We start from the raw sequence: 20,639 nt of genomic DNA on the forward strand, positions 1-20,639 counted from the left end.
TCTAACAGTTTTTAAACAGTATGCATTAAATCTTTAAATGCTTGATAAAATTCATTTGTGAAGCCCCTTAGACTTTTGTTGGGAAATTCTAATTATTATTCAATATCCTTGCTAGTAATTAGTCTACTTAGATTTTTTTTTTCTTTATGACTTGGTCTTGGAAAATTGTATGTTTCTAGGAATTCATCCATTTCCTCTAGATTGTCCCATTTGTTGGTGTATAATTGTTCATAGTCTCATGATTCTTTGTATTTCTGTGGTGTCAGTTGTAACTTCTCTTTCATTTCTGATTTTACTTGAATCCTCTTTTTCTTGATGAGTCTAGCTAAAGGTTTGTCAGATGCTTTATCTCTTCAGAGAAATAGCTCTTAGTTTCATTGACCTTTTCTATTGTTTTGTCTCTTTCCTTTATATCTGCTCTGGTCTTTATTATTTCTTTCCATCTACTAACTTTGGGCTTCCTTTTTGTGTCAAATTAGATTATTTTTACTTGAGGGAAGCCTGTAATGCTATGAATTTCCCTTTTAGAATCACGTTTGCTGATTTCAAAATTTTTGGTTTGTGGCGTTCCTATTTTCATTTCCATCCCCAGGTACTTTTTAATTCCTTCTTTGATTTCTTCAATGACCCACTGATTGTTCAGTAGCATGTTGTTTGATCTCCATATTTGGGAGGGTTTCCCAATTTTCTTCTTGTATTTGATTTCTGGTTTTATAACATTGTGGGTGGAGAAGATGCTTGATATTTCATCTTCTTGAATTTATTGAGACTAGTTTTGTGGCCCAACATTGTCTATCATGGAGAATGTTCCATGAGCACTTGAGAAGAATGTGTATTCTGTTCTTTTTGGATGGAATATTCTGCACATATCTATTAAGTCTAACTGGTCTAATGTACTGTTCAAAGCCACTATTTGCTCATGGACTTTCTGTTTGGATGATGCATCCACTGATGGAGTGTTAAAGTCCCCTACTATTATATTTCTGTCAATTTCTCCCTTTAGGTCAATAACATTTGCTTTATATATCTTGGGTCTCTATATTTGGTGCACATATATTTATAAAGGGTATGTCTTCTAGTTAGATTAACCCTTTTCATTACATAATGCCTTTTTTGTTTATTACTATAGTTTTGTTTTAAAGTCTACTTTGCTATTAAGTATAGCTGCTAGAGCTTTTTGTTTCCATTTGCAAAGAATATATTTCTCCATTCTTTCACTTTCAGTTTAGGTATGTCTTTACTTCAGAAGTGAGTTTCTTACAGGGAGCATATAGACACGTCTTCTCTTTTTTATGCATTCAACCTCTCTGTCTTTTGACTGAAATATGGAGTTCATTTAAAGTAGCTATTGATAGATACATACTTACTGCCATTTTGTTAATTGTTTTCTGGCTGTTTTCATAGTTCCTGTCTATTCTTCTTTTCTCTCTCTTCACTTCTGGTTCAATGCCTTCCTTTTATATTGTTAAGATTCCTTTCTTCATTTTCTTTTGTGTATTTTGTATAAATTTGCATTATGGTTATTATGGTCACTTATAATTTCCTATTGTAGGTCTGTTTGAGTTGATAGCATCTTAAGCTGCACATAGTCCAAAACTTTACATTTTTCCTTTCTGCCTTTCACGTTTTATATTTATGTCACACTTTACATCTTTTTATTTTGTGCTTCCATTAACTGATTTTAGTTAATTTTACTATTTTTGTATTTTGACCTTCACACTTGCCATATTAGCAACTAATCCACTACCTTTACCATATACTGACCTTTTCCAGCGACATTTTTACTTCCGTATACTTTCGTAGTATTTAGTGCCATTTCTTTTTCAGTTTAGAAAAGTCCTTTTAACACTCCTTACAGAGCCAGCTTAATTATGATGAACCACTTCTGCTTTTGCTTAAATCTGTAAAACTTTTAACGTCTCCTTCAAATCTGAATACTAAACTTAGTGATAGAGACTTCTAGGGTAGAAGTTTTCTCCTTTCAGCACTTTGAATATGTCATGCCACTCTTCTCTAGCCTGCAAAGTTTCTGCTGAAAAATCTGCTGATAGCCTTATGGGGTTTCCCTGGATATAGTAAGTTGTTCTTCTCTTCCAACTTTTAAGTTTCTCTCTTTTTCCATTTTAATTATAATGTGTCCTCCTATGGATCACTTTGGGTTCTTATCTGAACTATCTGGCCTTTATAGACCTGTAGGTCTATTTTCTTGTCTTAATTTAGAAAAGTTTTCAGCTATTATTTCTTCAAACAAGTTTTCTGCGCCTGTCTATCTTGTATTTGGACCCCTATAAGAGAATATTATTCCACTTAATGTTGATCCAAAGCTCCTTAAATTATTTTCAATTTTTTTTCATTCTTTTTTCTTTTTGCTGCTTTGGGAGACTTCTACTGCTTTTTCTTCCAGCTTGCTGATCTGATTTTTGGCTTCATCCTGTTGAGCTGCTCTAGTGTATTTTCCAGTTCAATTACTGTGTTGTTCAGTTCGGTACCTTGTGTTTGAAATTTTGTTGTATTTCTCTTTGTTGAGGATCCCATTGTGTTGATCCAATCTTCTTCTGAGTTCAGTGAGCATCCTTATGACATTACCTTGAATTCTTTATCAGATACACTGCTTATCTCCATTTCATCAATGTCATTTTCTAATGATTTCTCCTGTTTTGTTTGGAACATTTTCCTCTATCTCCTCATTTTGCTTGATTCTCTGTGTTTGTTTCATGTTTGCTTGATTTCTCTGTGTATTAGGTAAATCAATCACATCTCCAAATATTGAAGGAGTGACCTTTCAAAGGAGATGTCATATGACCTAGGAACTTAATCCTCTCTGGCCAGAGCTAGGTGTTCAAGAAGCATCCTCTGTATAGGATGCATTAACCTGTTTGCTATGGCAGAGCTATGTCTGCAATGCAGTGTGTATAGGGCTAGTGCACAGCCTGGCTGTAACACACCTCTGTACTGAGCACTACAAGGCTGCACTGTGGCAAAGGGGTGGGCAGGGCTGTTGGGATGCACAGTTACAGTGTGGGGGTTGGCAGGACTCTCAGCTGGGGACATCCACATGTCTAGCAGATTACAGGAACAGTACCCAAATGATTCCTACTCCCTCACCAACTTTAACAAAGTAAATAAGGTCACAAATATGGATCTGCCAATGTCTCCATCCCTGAGGAAAGTTCTAAAAGTTTCCTGCCTCTCTGGTAAGCACCAGAGATTTGTAAGTGGGTCTCTTTCACATATGGTCTAGGTGCTTTTAAATTGGGAGTTTTTGTGCTAGGTTTCTGGGTGAGTGAGTCTGTACATGAGCTTAGGAGCAAGTTCTTCATTTCTTAGAGTTCTATGTTTTTCCTGAATATAATCTCCAGTTTGTTGTGTTTACTGCAGGTCCTGTTGACTTATTCTGTGATTCAGAGAAGTTGACAAATGTTTATTGAGAACCTACTCTACCACATTCTGTTCTAAGAGCTTGTAATACATTGGTGAAACAAACTAACCATCTCTGGCTGCTCATGGAGCTGACATCTAACAAGGGAGAAGGACAAAAAACAAAGATGAAATAATTAGATATACATAGGTTAGAAGGTGTTATACTATATGTTGGCAAATTGAATTTAAATAAATGATTTAAAAAATAAAAAATGATAATAAACAACATAATATTTAATTTAATTTTTTTTAAAAAAAGAAGAAGGTGGTGGTAAACACTATGGTTATGAGAGAGGGCAGGGGGAGAAAGATCAAGAGTGCCAGAGCAGGTAAAAGAAAGATAATGTCAAGATGCAGGCCTCAATGAGAAGATGACATTTGAGTAAAGAAATATTAAAAAGGACACGAAGGAGGGGATGGCTGGGTGGCTCAGTTGATTAAATGTCTGACTCTTGATTTGGGCTCAGGTCATGATCTCAGGGTTGTGAGATGGAGCCCTATGGGGATCCTTGCTCCATGTGGAGTCTACTTGAGAGTTTCTTGCTCCCTCTTTCTCTCTCTCTGCTCCTCCCACTTCCCTCTCTCTTTTGAAAAAAAAAGGGTGGGGGAGATGAAGGAGAAATAGCACATAGGTGCTCAGATGAGGTTATGAATGGAATGATCAAGGAAGAGAAAAAAAGCTATTGTGGCTGAAGTGAAGTAAAAGGAGAGAAGTAGGAGGTGAGGTCAGATGGTTAACAGAGAGCCAGATCATGTAGGTCATTGTGAGAGCTCTGGACTTTATTCTGAAAGAAACAAGGAGAGGCTGAACAGCAGAAGTGCTATACTCTAACAGGTTTACTCCACCTACTATGTTAAGGGTGAAGGAATGTAAGAGCCAAATGAGGAAACAGGCTGGAGGTTGTTAAAATACTCCAGGGTACCGATGAAGGAAGCTTGGATCTGACTGGCAGAAGGAGAAATGATGAATAGTCCAGCTATATTATTGGTAGAGCCTAAAGGATCTCCCAGTAGACTGGAAATGGGACACGAAAGAAGAAAGGTATCAAAGACTGATTCTGACTTTTGGCTGAGCAATTAGGAAGATGGGATTGTAATCAACTAAGAGGAGGTATCCTAGAAGGCATATGGATTCGAGGACAAACATCAGTTTACTTTTGGACATGTGAAGACAGAGATGTCCACTGGACATTTAAATGGAGATATCAAGTACACAGATGGACATACACATTTAAAGTTCAGAAAAAAAGTTCTGGAGGAAAAATAGACCTGGGAATTACTGACACACAGAAGATTTTTAAAGCCATGGGCTGGATGAAATCATTTCTAGAATGTATAGATAAAGAAGATCACTCCAGCACTGAAGGGTTACTCTGTTATACATAGAAACCTTGAAACAGAAGTGCTTGCTAGCTGCTGACTCTACCTATCCCTGGAGGGTGAGATATGTACCCTGAGAAATAATCTCTCACTTTCTACATTATACTAGCACTTGACTCAATTTTCGATTCCTTCATTCTTGAGGATTATTATATCCATATTCCTTTCCATGCCCCTATTATCACAGTTCTTTGAGGTATTTCTAGTGGAAGATCCTTGCATGAAAATAAGATCAAAACTCAATAAAATAGAGTGCATTACATGCCATATCATACAAAAGTCTATAGTCCTATGATACACATGGCAAAGGCAAAACGAATAAAACTGTACTTTTTAAATATTTACATATTTTCTTATTTAGTTATTTTACATTTATTTTATGTGACTTTTGAAAGGAGGGGGGGACACAAGCAGTGGGAGAAGCAGAGGGAGAGGGAAAGAGAGGATTTCAAGCAGGCTCCATGCTCTGCAAGTGGCTCAATGGGGGCTCTATCTCATGACCCTGAGATCATGACCTGAGCCAAAATCAAGAATCAGATGGTCAAGTGACTGAGTCACCTAGGCACCCTGCTATTCTGTATGATTTTGACAAAACAGAGAGTATAGAGAACTTCAGGTTAGATTGAAAAGTTAAAATTCTGGTTAAATTTGTCTTGGTACTACTGCAAAATGGTTTATAAAGAAGGATTGCAGAGACCAGGCTATCCTGTAGGCTGTCCTACACAAAAACTGCATTGCTTACAATAATGCCAATATTCTAAGACTTCCTCCTTAAACTGGTAGCACAGGTGATTTCAGTTGAATCTTTGAAATCAAAGTGGTTTCAAGTATTGTCTACCAAACAATTGCATCAAGTATATTGGAGACATTTTTAAAAATATAGTTTCCCAGGCCCCACCTCCACCTGAAACTTACTGATGCAGAATTTCTGGGGGACAGAGACTATGAAGTCTGCATTTTAAGTAAGCACCTCCGGTAATTCTCAGAATACCATAGTTTGAGCACCACAGTTCTAAAAGAAACAAGAGGGTATCCCTGGGTGGCTCAGCAGTTTAGCGCCTGCCTTCGGCCCAGGGCATGATCCTGGAGTCCTGGCAGTCCACGTCAGGTTCCTTGCATGGAGCCTGCTTCTCCCTCTTCCTGCGTCTCTGCCTCTCTGTCTCTTGTGAATAAATAAAATCTTAAAAAAAAAATAAAAAATGAAAAAAATAAAAGAAACAAGAAGGACAACCCATGCCAGAAACTGAAAATCGGGATCATAATCTACTCACTCACTAATAGAATGTCATTTTCTTAAGATTGCCAAAAAACTATTTATTATTATTTCTGGATAATTAGATACAGATAGAGATTATTCCAAATTCATAGGGAAGGATGATAGCTCTGCTCTGTGCATCCTAACCAGTGTTTTTCCCTCCTTCTCTCAATTCGTTCATCCATCCTTCTCCTCAAACTAACAGCCTCTCACCTTCCCACTCAAATACCTACATGATCTGTGTTCACTGCCTCCTTTCCCTAGAAATGGTCCTCTCCTTCAACAACTGTCATCTAGAGCTCCCACCTTGTCATTCTATGTAACATTTACTTAATGCCTGCATATGGCCTAAAAACTGGCAAAGCATTTCAAACACATAATGCTAGCTGATACTCAAAACACTCTTGAAGAAGCATATCTCCTGATTATCTAATAAGGAACCTCAGGCTTATTTCACTGATATTTCACCTCAGTCCAAAAACTAAAATTACATTTTTAAGAGATTTATTTATTTGAGAGTGTGCATGTAAGAGTGGCAGGGGGTGGGGACAGAGGGAGAGAAAGTGAATCCTCCAGCTGACTCCTTGCTGAGCATGGAGCCTGCCAAGGAGCTCACCCCAGGACCTAAGATCATGACCTGAGCTGAAATCAATGCTTAACAATGAGCCACCTAGGCACCTCCAAAATTACATTCTTAAATAACATTGATAAACTAACACCTTGATTGCTAAATCTTGTGGCATTCCCTCTTGAATCCTTTGCCAAAAATTTACTGACCATCCAATCACTAGAATTTTATTACAGCTTGGCTTCCCTCATCTTAACTATTTGATTCTTACAACCTGGATTCATTCTCCTAAGAATGCCTCAGCTCAACCTTCTCTCAGTTTCTGCTTCTCCTCCTACCCCCTGCTCTTTTGGTGGTGGTGGTTTTTCCAGTAACCTCTCCAAAATGACAAATGACATTATGACATTTGACAAATGTAAAATGACAAGTTTGCTGAAAATGACTATTTTCTACAGTTCATTTTTTAAACTTTTACTTTTAAATAATGGAGAAACAAAATTGTTTAAATTCATGTAAAAATAGCAAAAAAACAAAGATTATGAATAAAAATGAAATGGAATTAAAATTTTTAAATACCCCACACTTGAAATAAAAATGCTATGAAGTGCAAAATGCTATTTGGCATTATGAAGTTGCCAAATTATACCTTGGTATATGAATTAAGAAACTGATCAAAAAAAAAAAAAAGAAATTGAACAATTGAACAATCCAAGAAATGCTTAAAATAGCACATGAATACACAAATAATACATATTGGGAGAACATCCTCATGCTTAAGACAAATAATTAATTTTTAAATTTTATTTATTTAGAGTAGGGGGAGGGGCAGAGGGCAAGAGAGAATCTTCAGCAGGCTCCATACTTAGCATGGAGCCCAGGGCACAACCCTAAGATCATGAATTGAGCCAAAATCAAATCAGATGCTCAACCAACTGAACCACTTAGGTTCCCTGAGAAATAATTATTTTTAAACAACTTAAGAATTCAACCAAGTTTAAAATTTATTTGGTTCTATTTTCTAAATTCCTAGCCTCTTCTTAGTACCTGCATAGCCCCGCAGGCTCTACAGAACCATAGGGGCACTTGAAAGTTTTCTTCCCATGCATTTCCTTCTATTCTTGCTAACTGGATAGTTAGCACTTTTCACCACCTACATAACAACATCCTGGGGTATTTGTTCTCCCCCTCTTGCACTGTTTATCTGAAGATTTGCCTGCTCTGACTGAATCTAACATATGCAACTCTCACTCTTATCCTACTTCAGACTCTTGTTTTAAATACACTATGTTATATAAACTTTAAGAAAAGAGGGGTATTTGGGTGTCTCAGTTGGTTAAGCATCTGTCTTCAGCTCAGGTCATGATCCCAGGGTCCTGGGATTGAGACCCAAGTGACTCCCTGTTCAGCGGGGAGTCTGTTTCTCCTGCTGCCCCTTCCCCCAAACTTGAGTGTGCTCTGTATCTCAAATAAATATGTAATTAGAATCAACAAACAAGAGAGAAAGAAAAGAGAGCTAACAAAGGATGATGATGTCAACCTTAGGTCTAATTATTTCAGGTGTTACATGCTTACTAGTGAGAGCATGTGATCTATTCAAGAACAAAATATGATAACACAACTTCAGGTTATTTTGTATACTTCATTCAATTGCTTTTCAAATTGAAACTAATTTATAGAGGGCCAGTTAAAACTTTTGAAAACTGTCAATGCAGTGCATACCTAATTTCTTTGACAAACATTTGGAAGATCGGATTTGCTTAGGAGAGGCTCGGGACTTAAATGTCGCTGATGGCAGCTTCAACATTAGCTCATCAAACCAACACACCAAAAACTGCTACCCCTGGGAAAACTGATCAAAGAAATTACTACTGATGAATGACTGAACTCCTCAAGGTGGTCAGCCTTCTGATTACCTAAGAGACTGAATTTGTCAAAAACAAAACTAAAAAATGTATTTCTTATTGTGGGATGTGCAGAAGCCATCAAGCATTAGTTACTTTATGGCAATAGGCTCTGAGATAGATCTTTCTACATCTGAACTATATATACCATCTATCCCTACTAAGTACGTCACCTCCACAACAAAGACCAAGAGATATTTAGGTTACCAGTACAGATTTCTAACCACAGATGAAAAGCACAAATTTATCATCTACATGAAACAATCTTAGCCAGGAACACAGGGAGCAGTTCCCTTATCTCAAACGCAGATTTACTGGTGTCTTTTTCTAGGTAAGAGTATTCAATGCATTTATCAAGGTACCAAAGTTGCCCTTACACAAACAAAACATGAAAATTACCTAAAAGGTACAAGTTATAAAGACACAATATGGTATAGAAGAAAAAACTAGTATTTGAAGGTAAAAAGCCAAGTTTGGACCTCAGTTTTACCACTCATTAGCTGTGATACCTAGGGACGTTGCTTCTTTGTCTATCAGTGCCCTAGTCTATCACAGTGGAAAAAATATGTGTACTATGAGGATTAAATATACTGTATGCAAAGTACTTCACCAAGTGCCCAGCATGTATTGCATTATCTACTGCTTTTGCTTTAAGAACAGAAAAGTAACTTAATTAGGAAAAAATAAGCTACAACACATTTAAAATCAACTGCTACACGATGAAATGTATTTTTCTTCCAAATGTAGTTTCATCAAAATATGGATACACACTACACTCGTATCCTATGGCTGTGCAAATGTGCCACACAAATTTAGTGACTTAAAACAACACAAATGTATTATCTTACAGCTTCTGGAGGGAGGAGGGCCAAAATGAGTGTTCTCGGGTTAACATCAAAGTGTCAAGGGGTTGTGCTCCTTCTGGACAATCTAGGGAAGAATGTGATCCGCACTTTTTCCAGTGTCTAGAAATTTCGGGAATTCCTGGGCTCATGGCAACATCACTCCAACCTTTGCTTTAATTATCACATCTCCTTTTGCAACTCTGACTTCTTGCCTCCCCTTTCCACTTCAGTAAAAACCCTTGCGATGATACTAGGCTGACCAGATAACTCAGATAATCTTCCTAACTCAAGATTTTTACTGAATCACAAATCCCTTTGCTATTGAAAGTAATATTTCACAGGTTCTGAAGATCAGGACTTGATGTCACTGGGCACTGCAGGGGACATCATTCTGCCCACCATAAACCCTTCAACATAATCTGACATTGTATAAATTCTGGTGCTAAAATAAATGGGTACATATACATTTTGAAATAGCAGACACTTGATTAATCTCTCCTCATTACTTTAAAATAAATCAGCTTCCTAGACAAGCCATAGGCAATTATTTTTAGTTGCACCATTTGATCTTAAATCAGCTGTGTCTGGCACATGCTATGCTGTCTTTTATAAATGTCAACATCACATTGTATAAATTGTTGCTATTTATAACCAAGAGAATGTCTGTCATTTTATTTGGCTTTTTTTCTTTTTTCTAAATAATCTTTCTTAGACATGAATGCTCTATTTAAAGTTTGACAACACACACACACACAAATAAAAATTTAAAAAATAAAGTTCGACAACACAGGAAAAGTATGTTTCAAAGAGAGGAATAAATGGTATGTTCCCATCAGATATGGCTTTGTAATGATATCTACTCATACCTAAGCACAAAATGTAGACGCAAACTCACCAGTGGTTCTCTATTTTTGACCAGACGAATGATTTTAACTGAGTCTTCCTCATCATCAATATCATCTGGCATTGGAGGTAATACAGGATCATAATTCTTCTGAGCCACAGTATCATGTACAGAAAGCAAAGCCTTTCAAAATCAAAATTTGGAAAAAAAATTAATCAAATGTAAAATTCCAAGCATATCCAACTATAAAGAAAATCAAATTGGTGTTACAATTTTGACATAGCAAGGCAACTACTTGAAAATGAAGAGCTTAGAAATAGAAGTATAAAAAAGAGCACAAGGCAGCTCTACTTCCCTGCCACACCACCCCATCCCCAAAGCCACTAATGTAGGACAAAAATCAGCATAAAAGTCTTCTCACCTGCATATTCTCTGGTTTATCCTTATAAGGGTGGCAACTAGGGATGGGGTGGGGGCGGTTATTACTTTTTCTAGGAGGGAGAAAGTGAAGCTATAGGTACATTGTTCGATGAGCCAGTAGAAGTCTAAGAGAACTGTATTTTTCCCTCCCTAGTGTTAGCAGAACACACACACACACACACACACACAACGAAACGCTGAGCAATATGACTTTCATTTTTTCCTTGATTTTCTCACAATTTCACTTTTTGTGTAATAAGCTAACATGTATATAAAAGAATAAAAGTTTTTCTAGTCATGAATGTCATTGTGGTAAAACTCCACAAACACTGTGATATTGTCACAATGACCAAAAAAACACTCAAACCTTGCCATGTCACAACTATTTTAGGAGAGTGCATTTTAGACTTTTAACTACCATGTTGCCTAATCACTACCACCACAGTCCGTAAATTAGTTTAGCCAGAAGCCTAGAAATCATCTTTGAAACCAATCTCTCCCCCACCTTACACTCCCCAACGTGGGTTGTAAGTATATTTAACATTTCTGTATATAAGACAAACAATTTTTCCAAGTGGTTGTCCCATTTTTTACCTTTGAGTTATCTCAGGCTGCCCCTTGGGTCCTTACCCAAGGCATATGCATATTAAAAAAAAAACTACCAAAAAGGATTAGAGCAGTGGTTATTAGCTGAGAACAATTTTACTGCCCAATAGCCACTTGGCAATGTCTGGAGACAGTTTGGGTAGTCACAGTGTGGAGGATGCTACTGCCATCTAGTGTGTAGAAGCCAAGGATGCTCCTAAACATCTGACAGCATACAGGGCAGTTCCCTGCCCTCCCCATCCCTTCAAACATTTTCCAGCTCCAAAATATCAATAGTCCCAAGTTTCAGAAACTCTGCATTACAGGGAATAATCCCCAAAGATCACACAGGGCAGGAGTGGCTCCTGGTTCCATCAGTCAGAGGGGAAGGCTTGGCATTCACAGGGCATTGAGGACACTTAACATAGGGATATTGTCTTTATACTGGGAAACACTTAGTCCAAGATTAAACACTGCTAAGATCTCAGCTAACAAAGCTTAAAAGCAAGCCTCTGATGGATCAACATGTTTCCAAGTAATTTAATTATAATAGGGGAAAAAAATCCTAAAGAATATTACCTATAAAAATAAAAAATATCCAGCATCAAACAAAGTAAAACTCATGATGACTGAGAATCAATTACTGATAGGAGTTACTAGACAAAGGAAGACTTAAGAAAATACTGCTCATGAAGAAGACCATAACACCACAGAACTAAACCCTGAAAATTACACAGATGACAGAATTATATAGAACCAAATCCTGAAATTACAGATAGACTGTAGACAAGGAAATAATAACTATTATATAATTGTATCCTAAATGTTTAAAAAGCTAGAGGAAAAAATGAAAATCAGACGGGCAATATATAAGAAAGATTTAAATAAAACTTTGAGATAAAAGATACAATGTATGAAATTTTTTCAAAGCACACTGAGATTAACACATCATTAAAGCAACTTATAAACTAACAAGAAACACAAAGATAAAGTAGAGTAAAAAATTATGAATGGAACATTATTGAGCTATGAGACAACTTATATACACCTAATTGGCATCTCCAAAGAAAGGAGAGGTGCTAAAAATTATTTGAAGAAATATGGCAAAAAATATTCCAAATTTGAATTGGGGGGGGGGGGGGAAGCCCCTAGGTCCAAGAAGTTCAAAATATCCAAGCACAAAAAAAAAAAGTAAAATAAAATAAAAAGAAACCACCAAATTGCTTAAAACCAGTGAGAAAGTTAAAACTGGCCAAAGGAAAAAAGATAAAAATGACAACATAATCAGAAACAATGTGAGCTACAAGGTAATAGCAACATCTTTTAAATACTCAAAGAAAACCAGCAACCTAAAGTTCTATACCCAGCAAAAATATCTTTAAGTAATGTGAGTATACTGAAGACTTTAAAAGACATACAAAAGCTGAAGGAATTCATCACCAGAACACTTGCATTACAAAATACGGTATATGAAGTCTTTCAGACAGAAAGATAGGAATGAGAGTGGACGGGAATATGGATCTATAAAGAGTTGAATGAAAAACATGAGAAATGTCCCCTATCTGGGTATCTATGAAAACTATCTTGCATATAGCTATGACTAACAGAGATGGCTAATAAACATCTTTTAAAATAAAATGATTATTATAGTTGATAGACAATATTAACACCAGCTATGGATTTTCCCTCGTTAGCTTTGTATTCACCTCCATGTCTGCTTTCCAAAACACCTTTTAAGATTTATAGATATCAAGTTCCTAATTCTTTATAGTTTTGCTTTACAAATATTTTTGCTTAGCAACATTTTCATTTTGGACAACTAAAAGTAACTTTGTATTCTATTTGCCTGCTTTAACTGTGGTGACACTATTCTTCAGTATATACATTGTCTTTTTGTAAAAAAAAGGCAACACCTAAATAAGAAAATTGTATTTCCATATGCCATAACCCCACTAATCACAACTGATGGGTTTAACGGTTGCTCAGAAAACTAAGCAGGAAATTGAACACTAGGCCTTGTAACTCCTCAGGCACACAGGCTTTCCCTGCTTTGGACTCCCTGGGGTCAATTCTATGTTCTAAGTTTCTGTCAGGTCCACAGAGTTAAGTGTCTAACTCAAAAGAATGAGTAACACTGATTTATTCCTCCAGAAGGAAGCTTCACTTTTCCCTTTTGCATGCTTTAATGAAGTCTCATCCATTCTACATGTTCAGGTGATGAGCAACTTCTGGTAAGTGCATGTTTTGGAAAGCTGAAAAATTGCAACAAATCCTTTTATTTTATTGCCTTTTTAAAACCTATTGATTTTTCCCTGACTTCCTGAATTATAATACCATATTCTAGAGATGATGTCATTTTGTTGTTTTATCAAAAACAAGCCACTGAATGATGACTCCTATAGGTTGATTTGCCTTTACTGTAGCCACATGATGCCATGGAGTGGTCATTATTTTTAATGGCTCTATTTGCTTCCCCTAGAAACAAAGTATCTGTAAAGATCCACATCCTTTCATCAGTGCCCTCAAAGGCTATCAACACTATGGCTCTTCTCCATTCGATCACTGCAGGAAGCTCCCATACCTTATCACATCCACTAAGGCCTTCTGTTACAGCCCCACTTCCTTTTTCTCAGCATCTGTTGTCTCTTTGATGCTTCATTACTTTTCTTGGACTTTAAGATTTGGACAGTAAGACTGGATTTTATAAACATTATTGAATAATAAAAGTAATTATTATTGATTGTATATGGCAACCGACCAATCAATTAACAGATATCTTTAAAAATATTTATTTACTTATTTGAGAGTGAATGGGCAAGTGAGCATGGAGGGAGGGGCAGAGAGAATCTCAAGCAGACTCCCTACTGAGCCCAGAGCCAGAAGCAGGGCTCAATCTCACAACCCGGAGATCATGACCTGAGCTGAAACCAAGAGCTGACTGCTTAACGACTGAGCCACCCAGGTGCCCCTCAACTTAGAGATTTTAAGAGTGGGGTGTAATCTTTAACTCTTTGATAGCCCTCAGGTGACACAAGTGTTACAAAATTTCAAGTTATTTCCTAACTGTTGGGAATCAAGAGTGACAAACTGTGGATGCCTAGGTGGCTCAGCAGTTGAGAATCTGCCTTCAGCTCAGGGCATGATTCTGGAATCCTGGGATTGAGTCCCACATCGGGCTCCTGCATGGAGTCTGTTTCTCCCTCTGCCTATGCCTCTGCCTCTCTCTTTCTGTGTCTCTCATGAATAAATAAAGAAATATTTAAAAAACAAAAAAGAGTGACAAACTGTGCAGGGAGAAGGTTGACATATATTCCAGTAGTGATCAATTAGCAAAACTTAGAAAGAATATTAAACAGGGCTTGCAAGGGCATAGGGTTTGGAAAGGACCTTCTCATGCACATCTGTGGGCACTGTACACTGAGAAGATGTCTAGATTATTGCAAAGGACAAGTTGGCAATCACTATCAAAATTTTAGATGTATAGTATTTTAACTCACAATTCACTGACCAATAAAATTCTGAAATATACGAGAGATGTCCATTATAGTACTATTTAAATAGCAATAAAAAAAAGGCAGAGATGCCCACCTCAAAGAGATTAGTTATTTTGCTTCAAAGAGAAGTCCACAAAATACCAAAATGTTAAAAGTCCACAAAACAAGAAGTATTGCATTCTAATTATAATGGAAAAAATGTAGGGGTGCCTGGGTGACTAAGTTGGTTAAGTGTCTGAATCTTGATTTCAGCTCAGGTCATAATCTCAGAGTTGTGGGATTGAGACCTGAGTCGGGCTCCATGCTTAGCAGGGAGTCTGCGTGAGATTCTCTCTCCCCCTATCCTTCTGTCCCTCCCACCAAATAAATAAATAAATCTTAAAAAAAAAAAGAAAAATGTGTAGGTAATATTTCTGTATGCAAAAAGGAAAAGTAATGCAGCAAATGAACAGTAATTATCCCTAAAAGGTATATGGACACATGCTTCACAGAACAGAAAGTGATTAAACATATGAAATGGTGCCCATTTTCACAAAACATAACAGTGAAGAAAGGAACTTCTACTTTCTCCATGGTTTTAATTAAAAATACAATTATGCATTATCAAAATATTTTCCTAATTACTTTTAAAACTTTTTATCAAGTCCCTTTGTAAAAAATAAAATGAAAGACTAATTGTCACAACCTTATGAAAGACAAATGTAAACCGTTTATTTAAGTAAATTATTCCTTCTAACCACATTCACCTTTTTTTTTTTTAACTTTTCCTGTGTGTGTGTCTATCTGTCCATCTGTTCCCGAAGTTGGGAATGTTTCTTCTCTATCTCATGATTATGCTTCAATTTTTATACTCAAACCTTTTACTTGGAATTCACTGTGTACTACATACAATATGCAATATTATATATATTATTTTCTCCCAATAATTAACCACTTGGGCCAATACCATGTATTGAAGCTGCATCCAGTTCTACCCATCCATACTTCCATCCATCCCTCACATCCTTCATGGAGGCCATAATCATGTTTCACCTGAATTACCTCCACTGGTTCCAGCTGGCCTTCCTCCATTCAGCATCCCACTCCTCCTGCCCTACCACCACTCCTCCACTCCAAGAATCCGTGTACTAGAACAACGGTGTCACTTGCCTATTTAAATCCTTTCAGTGGCTTTCCACTGCTCTTAGGATGAAATCCAAAGTTTGTAATATGCTCACAATAAGAGCGGCCATATAATTTATCATCTAAAAAAAGGAAACAACTGAAATGGAAAGGAGGCTATTAATAATCATGCTGGGACTACAGGCACAAACCAGACTGTTCCTGGGCAAACCAGGATGTATATAGCCCCTGTACTCAATCAAAGGAGTTCCTGTCTAGCTCTGAACTCTGCCCCTTCCTCTCCTCAAGCTACTGTTCAACCACACTGAACTCATTTACATCCTCAAACTTGACAAGTTATTTTCTTTATGGGACTTCGTATACTATTCACCTTATTTAAAACATCTGTTTTAATGGGCACCTGGGTGGCTCAGTTGATTAAACATCTGACTCTTGATTTTGGCTTAGGTTTTGATCTCAAGGTCATTAGATCTAGCCCTGAGTAGGGCTCACTGCTCAGTGGGATTCTGCTAGAGAACTTCTCTCTCCTGCCCCTCCTCCACAGCCCCCTAGTCTCTCTCTTTCTTAAATAAATCTTTTTAAAGAAATCTATTTTCACATCCTATCCCAACTCATCTTTCCTCTTCCTCCTTTTGGTTACCTCAAATTCAACCTCCAGGGCTCAACTTACTTGCCACTTCCTCTGGAACATTTTCTCCAACCCTCCCCACACTCCTTCCTTCCCAAAGTTAGATCTGGGAACTAGATCCTCCTCTGATGACCACAGTATTTTAAGGTTTTCTCTATTCATTTGAGAGAGAGAGAGACAAAGAGAGAGAGAGCATAAACTACAGGAAGGGCAGAGGAGAGGGAAAGAGAGAATCCCAAGGAGCCTGCATGACCTGAGCTGAAACCAAGAGTCGGACGCTGGACTGGCTGAGCCACCTATGCACCCCTCCACAGTATTTCTATGTGTTCTTTTACTCAGTATTTCTCCTGTTAGCTTCCTTAACCTTCACATATCTTCTGCAAGTTGTATCTGTAGGGTCTGGCACAGAGTAGGCATTGGACATTTGAGGATGAATGAATGAGGATCTGACTCCAGGAACATTTACAAATAACCAGAGAAAGTTCTAAAATTTTTCAAAAAGGAGTTGGTAGATCTGTGGGATAGATGTATTGACCTCCTCCTAGGGGCTGTGCATTTAGTTGTATACAACTATGTGTGTTTATAAAAATCATTACTTTTCAGGTAGACCTCAGGTTTCTTTTCACTACTGTGAACGATTTTAAATGAAAGATCCATCTTTAAAAAAAAAAAAAAAAAGAAAGATCCATCTTTAACAAGTAAATAATTACTTCCCTTATGCACTGCAAATTAAAAACAATATTCAAATTAACACCCTGGAGTTACATTTTTCATATTTAAATTGTCTGCTCAATTTACAATTCATGTATACCTGTTATACTCTATTGTACCTTGTTCTGCTTTAAAAAAAAAAGAAAAGAAAAGAAAATATTTTACTTTACTAAATGACTTCTCAATTACCTAAAAAAAAGTGAAATTCGGGTAGCCCAGGTGGCTCAGTGGTTTAGCGCCACCTTCGGCCCAGGGCGTGATCCTGGAGACTGGGGATCCGGTCCCACATCTGGCTCCCTGCATGGAGCCTGCTTCTCCCTCTGCCTGTGTCTCTGCCTCTCTCTCTCCCTGTGTCCCTAATGAATAAATAAATAAAATATTTTTTTAAAAAAAGTGAAATTCAAATTGATGGTGTTAATTATTTCAAGGAAAGCAATGTTAAATATTAGGTTATAAAGGGAAGAAAGATATCCCCCCAAGGCTAGCTAACTAGAAATTGCCACTGCCAACTGAGACATCATGTCTACAATCTTACCCACTTCCTACACATCACTTACTGAAAATACATCTTTCATGCTGACTTCTCACACATTCTATCACATGGCTATACAAACATAAAACATTTTAAAAGCATTCATCTAAAATATGTTCATAGTTTATAAGGTTGTATCCAATGGTGAGTACAATCTAAAATCATACTTCCCTCTTGAGCAAAATACCAGTTTCCATCCAGTATAACCTCTTATTTATTGGCTGTTCTATTCCAAACACTCTTGAATAGAATACCAAATCATGTTGTTTTGTCCGAAACACTCGTCTTCAATTTCTAATACTCAAAACAAGATCATACTCTCAAAAAGGAGTTTAACAAGCTTCTCCCAGCTAACCTCACCCTTCTCTGGTTCATATTCACTACTCATGTGCACTCAGAACAAATGAAGACATTTTCAGAACTTTCTCTACCTATGAATCTCTTACTCTGAGCTCTTAACCTTTCTACATACTTTAATTTCAAGCAACTATTCTGCTTTAATCTGATCTTTATCCTTTAGAACTAAAATTCAACCAATCTCCTCTGTACCAGTGCAAATCAATTACTCTATACTACTAATGATAGTACACTTATTCTTAACAGCACTTATTTTAATTCTAAGGATTAGGAGTTAAAGTTAGGGCATGTTTTCACTTCATCTTTTATTTAATGCTATCTTTCTCTTTTCACTAGCAATTGAAGACTACTTAGAGTTCCAAAGGAAATTTTTCAAGGAAGGTAGAAATCAAGTTTTTGCATCTAGGCAGAAATATTCATTTGACAGCCTACATATGCTTAACAGAAATGATCGTAAGATAATTGATCATTTTGGGGCACTTGGGTGGCTCAGTAAGTCAAGCATCCAACTCTTGGTTTCAGCGCAGGTCATGATCTCAGGGTCATGAGATGGAGCCCAGCATCAAACTCCACACTCAGCAGGAGTCTGCTTGAGATTCTCCCTCTCCCTCTGCCCCTCCTCCTGACTCATACTCTCTCAAATAAATCTTTAAAAAGGAAAAATAACTGATCGTTTCAATTACATAATCCATATGTAATTTTGACTCATGGAACAATCTTTCAAGTGTAATGGCAGCAGTAGCAAGTCCAAAACGTACAGATGATAGGATTTAGTGCATTAGTGACCTCAGAATTAACAGGAACATTTTGAAATGACTTCTGTTGACCAAGCACCTTTGGAGGAAAGGTAAGTGATACATACCTGGAAGAAAAATGGCAGGGAAGGAGTGCAATAGGTGAAGGAGATTAAGAGATACAATCTTCCAGTTACAAAATAAGTAAAAGGCAGAAATGTCATATACCACAGAGGGAATACAGTCAATGACAGTGTAACAACTTTGTAGGGTGACATATAGTACCTGGACTAATTGCGGTGATCATTTTGTAATGTGTATACATATCAGAGGTCACTATGTTGTACACCTGAAACTAATACGATATTGTTATGTCAACTAGTCTTCAATAAAAAAAATGGCAAGGAGACTTGAAATCTGCCTACTGATACTAATATTCTATACTGGAAAACTGCTCTGCTCTGTAAAGGGTAGTATTTATTAAAATATGAATTAGTGGAGGGAAAGGAGATGGGGCAGATAACAGGGGAGGGCAAAGTTAAAAACTGAAATGATCCTATACAAAAACAGGTACAGTTGTCCAATATATTGGAATACCATTCACGAGCCATGTAAAATGACCTAAACAAAATCACTGATAGATTCTGTATTCTGTACTCTTACCTTCATTTAAAGGAAACTGACCTTGAAGTGACATTATATTCACTACCTGAAATCCTGAGCTACCCGATTAAAGTATTTTGTAGTTAGTCACATTATTATCAAAAGCTCAACTTTCTTCCTTAATGGGATTTGGGTTATTAAAATACTGTGCACAATTTGAAAATACATTCACTTGAAAATTGACGATTGAAATAAAATTCATCTGAAGCCTCAGAAAGTGGCCCTTCTGGAAGATATTTATTACACGTCCTCACCTTCACATTGGGTTTTGACAGGAGTTTCAACAGCTCTCTGATCTCACTGTTTAATGGCTTGTTCTGAAGCTCTTCAGCCAGCTGTAAGGGAGATCACATTGACACAGAGAACATTTAGTAAGGGCGCTGTGTTGCTCCATATGTGACAACCGAGAATCTATCTTGCCACTTTCCAGTGATTAAGGAGAGGTCGAGGTCAGTATGAAAGAAAACAGACCATCAATGACAGCTCCTCTTTTCAGGCCCTTGGTAGGCCAGATCCCAGGCCAGGATCGTGGCTGAGTAGAACTCCAAAAATCATATCAGCCAGATCACCTTCTGATTTATTGCAATGAGGGTAAATCCCAGCACTTCATCTTAAGGAATGGTCTTTTGCATGCAAACAAAGGACCACTTGTCAAAAGGACTGGATCCGGTTTTGACACTATTTTTTAAAAAGAGAGAAAGAAAGAAAATGGGAAAAAAAAAAAGAAAGGTTCTGAAAGAGGTGGTGAAATCCACAGGGTTCCCAAAACCCCACAATAGCTTGCTGTTTAGAGCTGGAGGAAAAAGAACTAGAATGTCTTTAATAGAGCAAATGATCTGAAACTTTTATGTTTACCTACAGAATAAGAAATCCATTCAATATAAACCAGGTTAATCACAAAATGACTTAAAATAGGTTGACAAGTACTCTGGGAACAAACACGCTGACCGTATTCTACTATCATGATAAAGCATTCCCATCTGCTGGTTCTAGCTAAAGAATAGTTGGAACTTTGAACCTGCTTCATGTTCTTCAAGAGATTTTCCTATCAAGACTCTTCTATTTTAGGCTATAGTAAGGATATAATTTCCTAAGAAGAAAAAGCAAGACCAAACAGAAAGAGAAATTATACTGTGAAATATGTAGAAGAGAATTCAAAATATGTACAATATATTTTCAT

General features: G+C 37.0%; 1 protein-coding gene across 4 annotated transcripts in view; it reads right to left on the reverse strand.

Annotated features, from left to right (window-relative positions):
* The window catches only part of MPP7 (MAGUK p55 scaffold protein 7), a 302,487-nt gene that overhangs the window by 89,879 nt on the left and 191,969 nt on the right, over positions 1–20,639 (reverse strand). For all 4 annotated transcript variants that reach the window (XM_072749255.1, XM_072749256.1, XM_072749257.1 and 1 more), the window contains 2 exons: positions 19,714–19,794; positions 10,265–10,396 (listed from right to left, as the gene is read on the reverse strand). In XM_072749255.1, the coding sequence (XP_072605356.1) occupies positions 10,265–10,396; positions 19,714–19,794 (213 nt within the window). The remainder of the gene's footprint in view (positions 1–10,264; positions 10,397–19,713; positions 19,795–20,639) is intronic.

The sequence above is a fragment of the Vulpes vulpes genome, chromosome 2 (assembly GCF_048418805.1).
Source record: "Vulpes vulpes isolate BD-2025 chromosome 2, VulVul3, whole genome shotgun sequence".
Lineage (NCBI taxonomy): Eukaryota > Metazoa > Chordata > Mammalia > Carnivora > Canidae > Vulpes > Vulpes vulpes.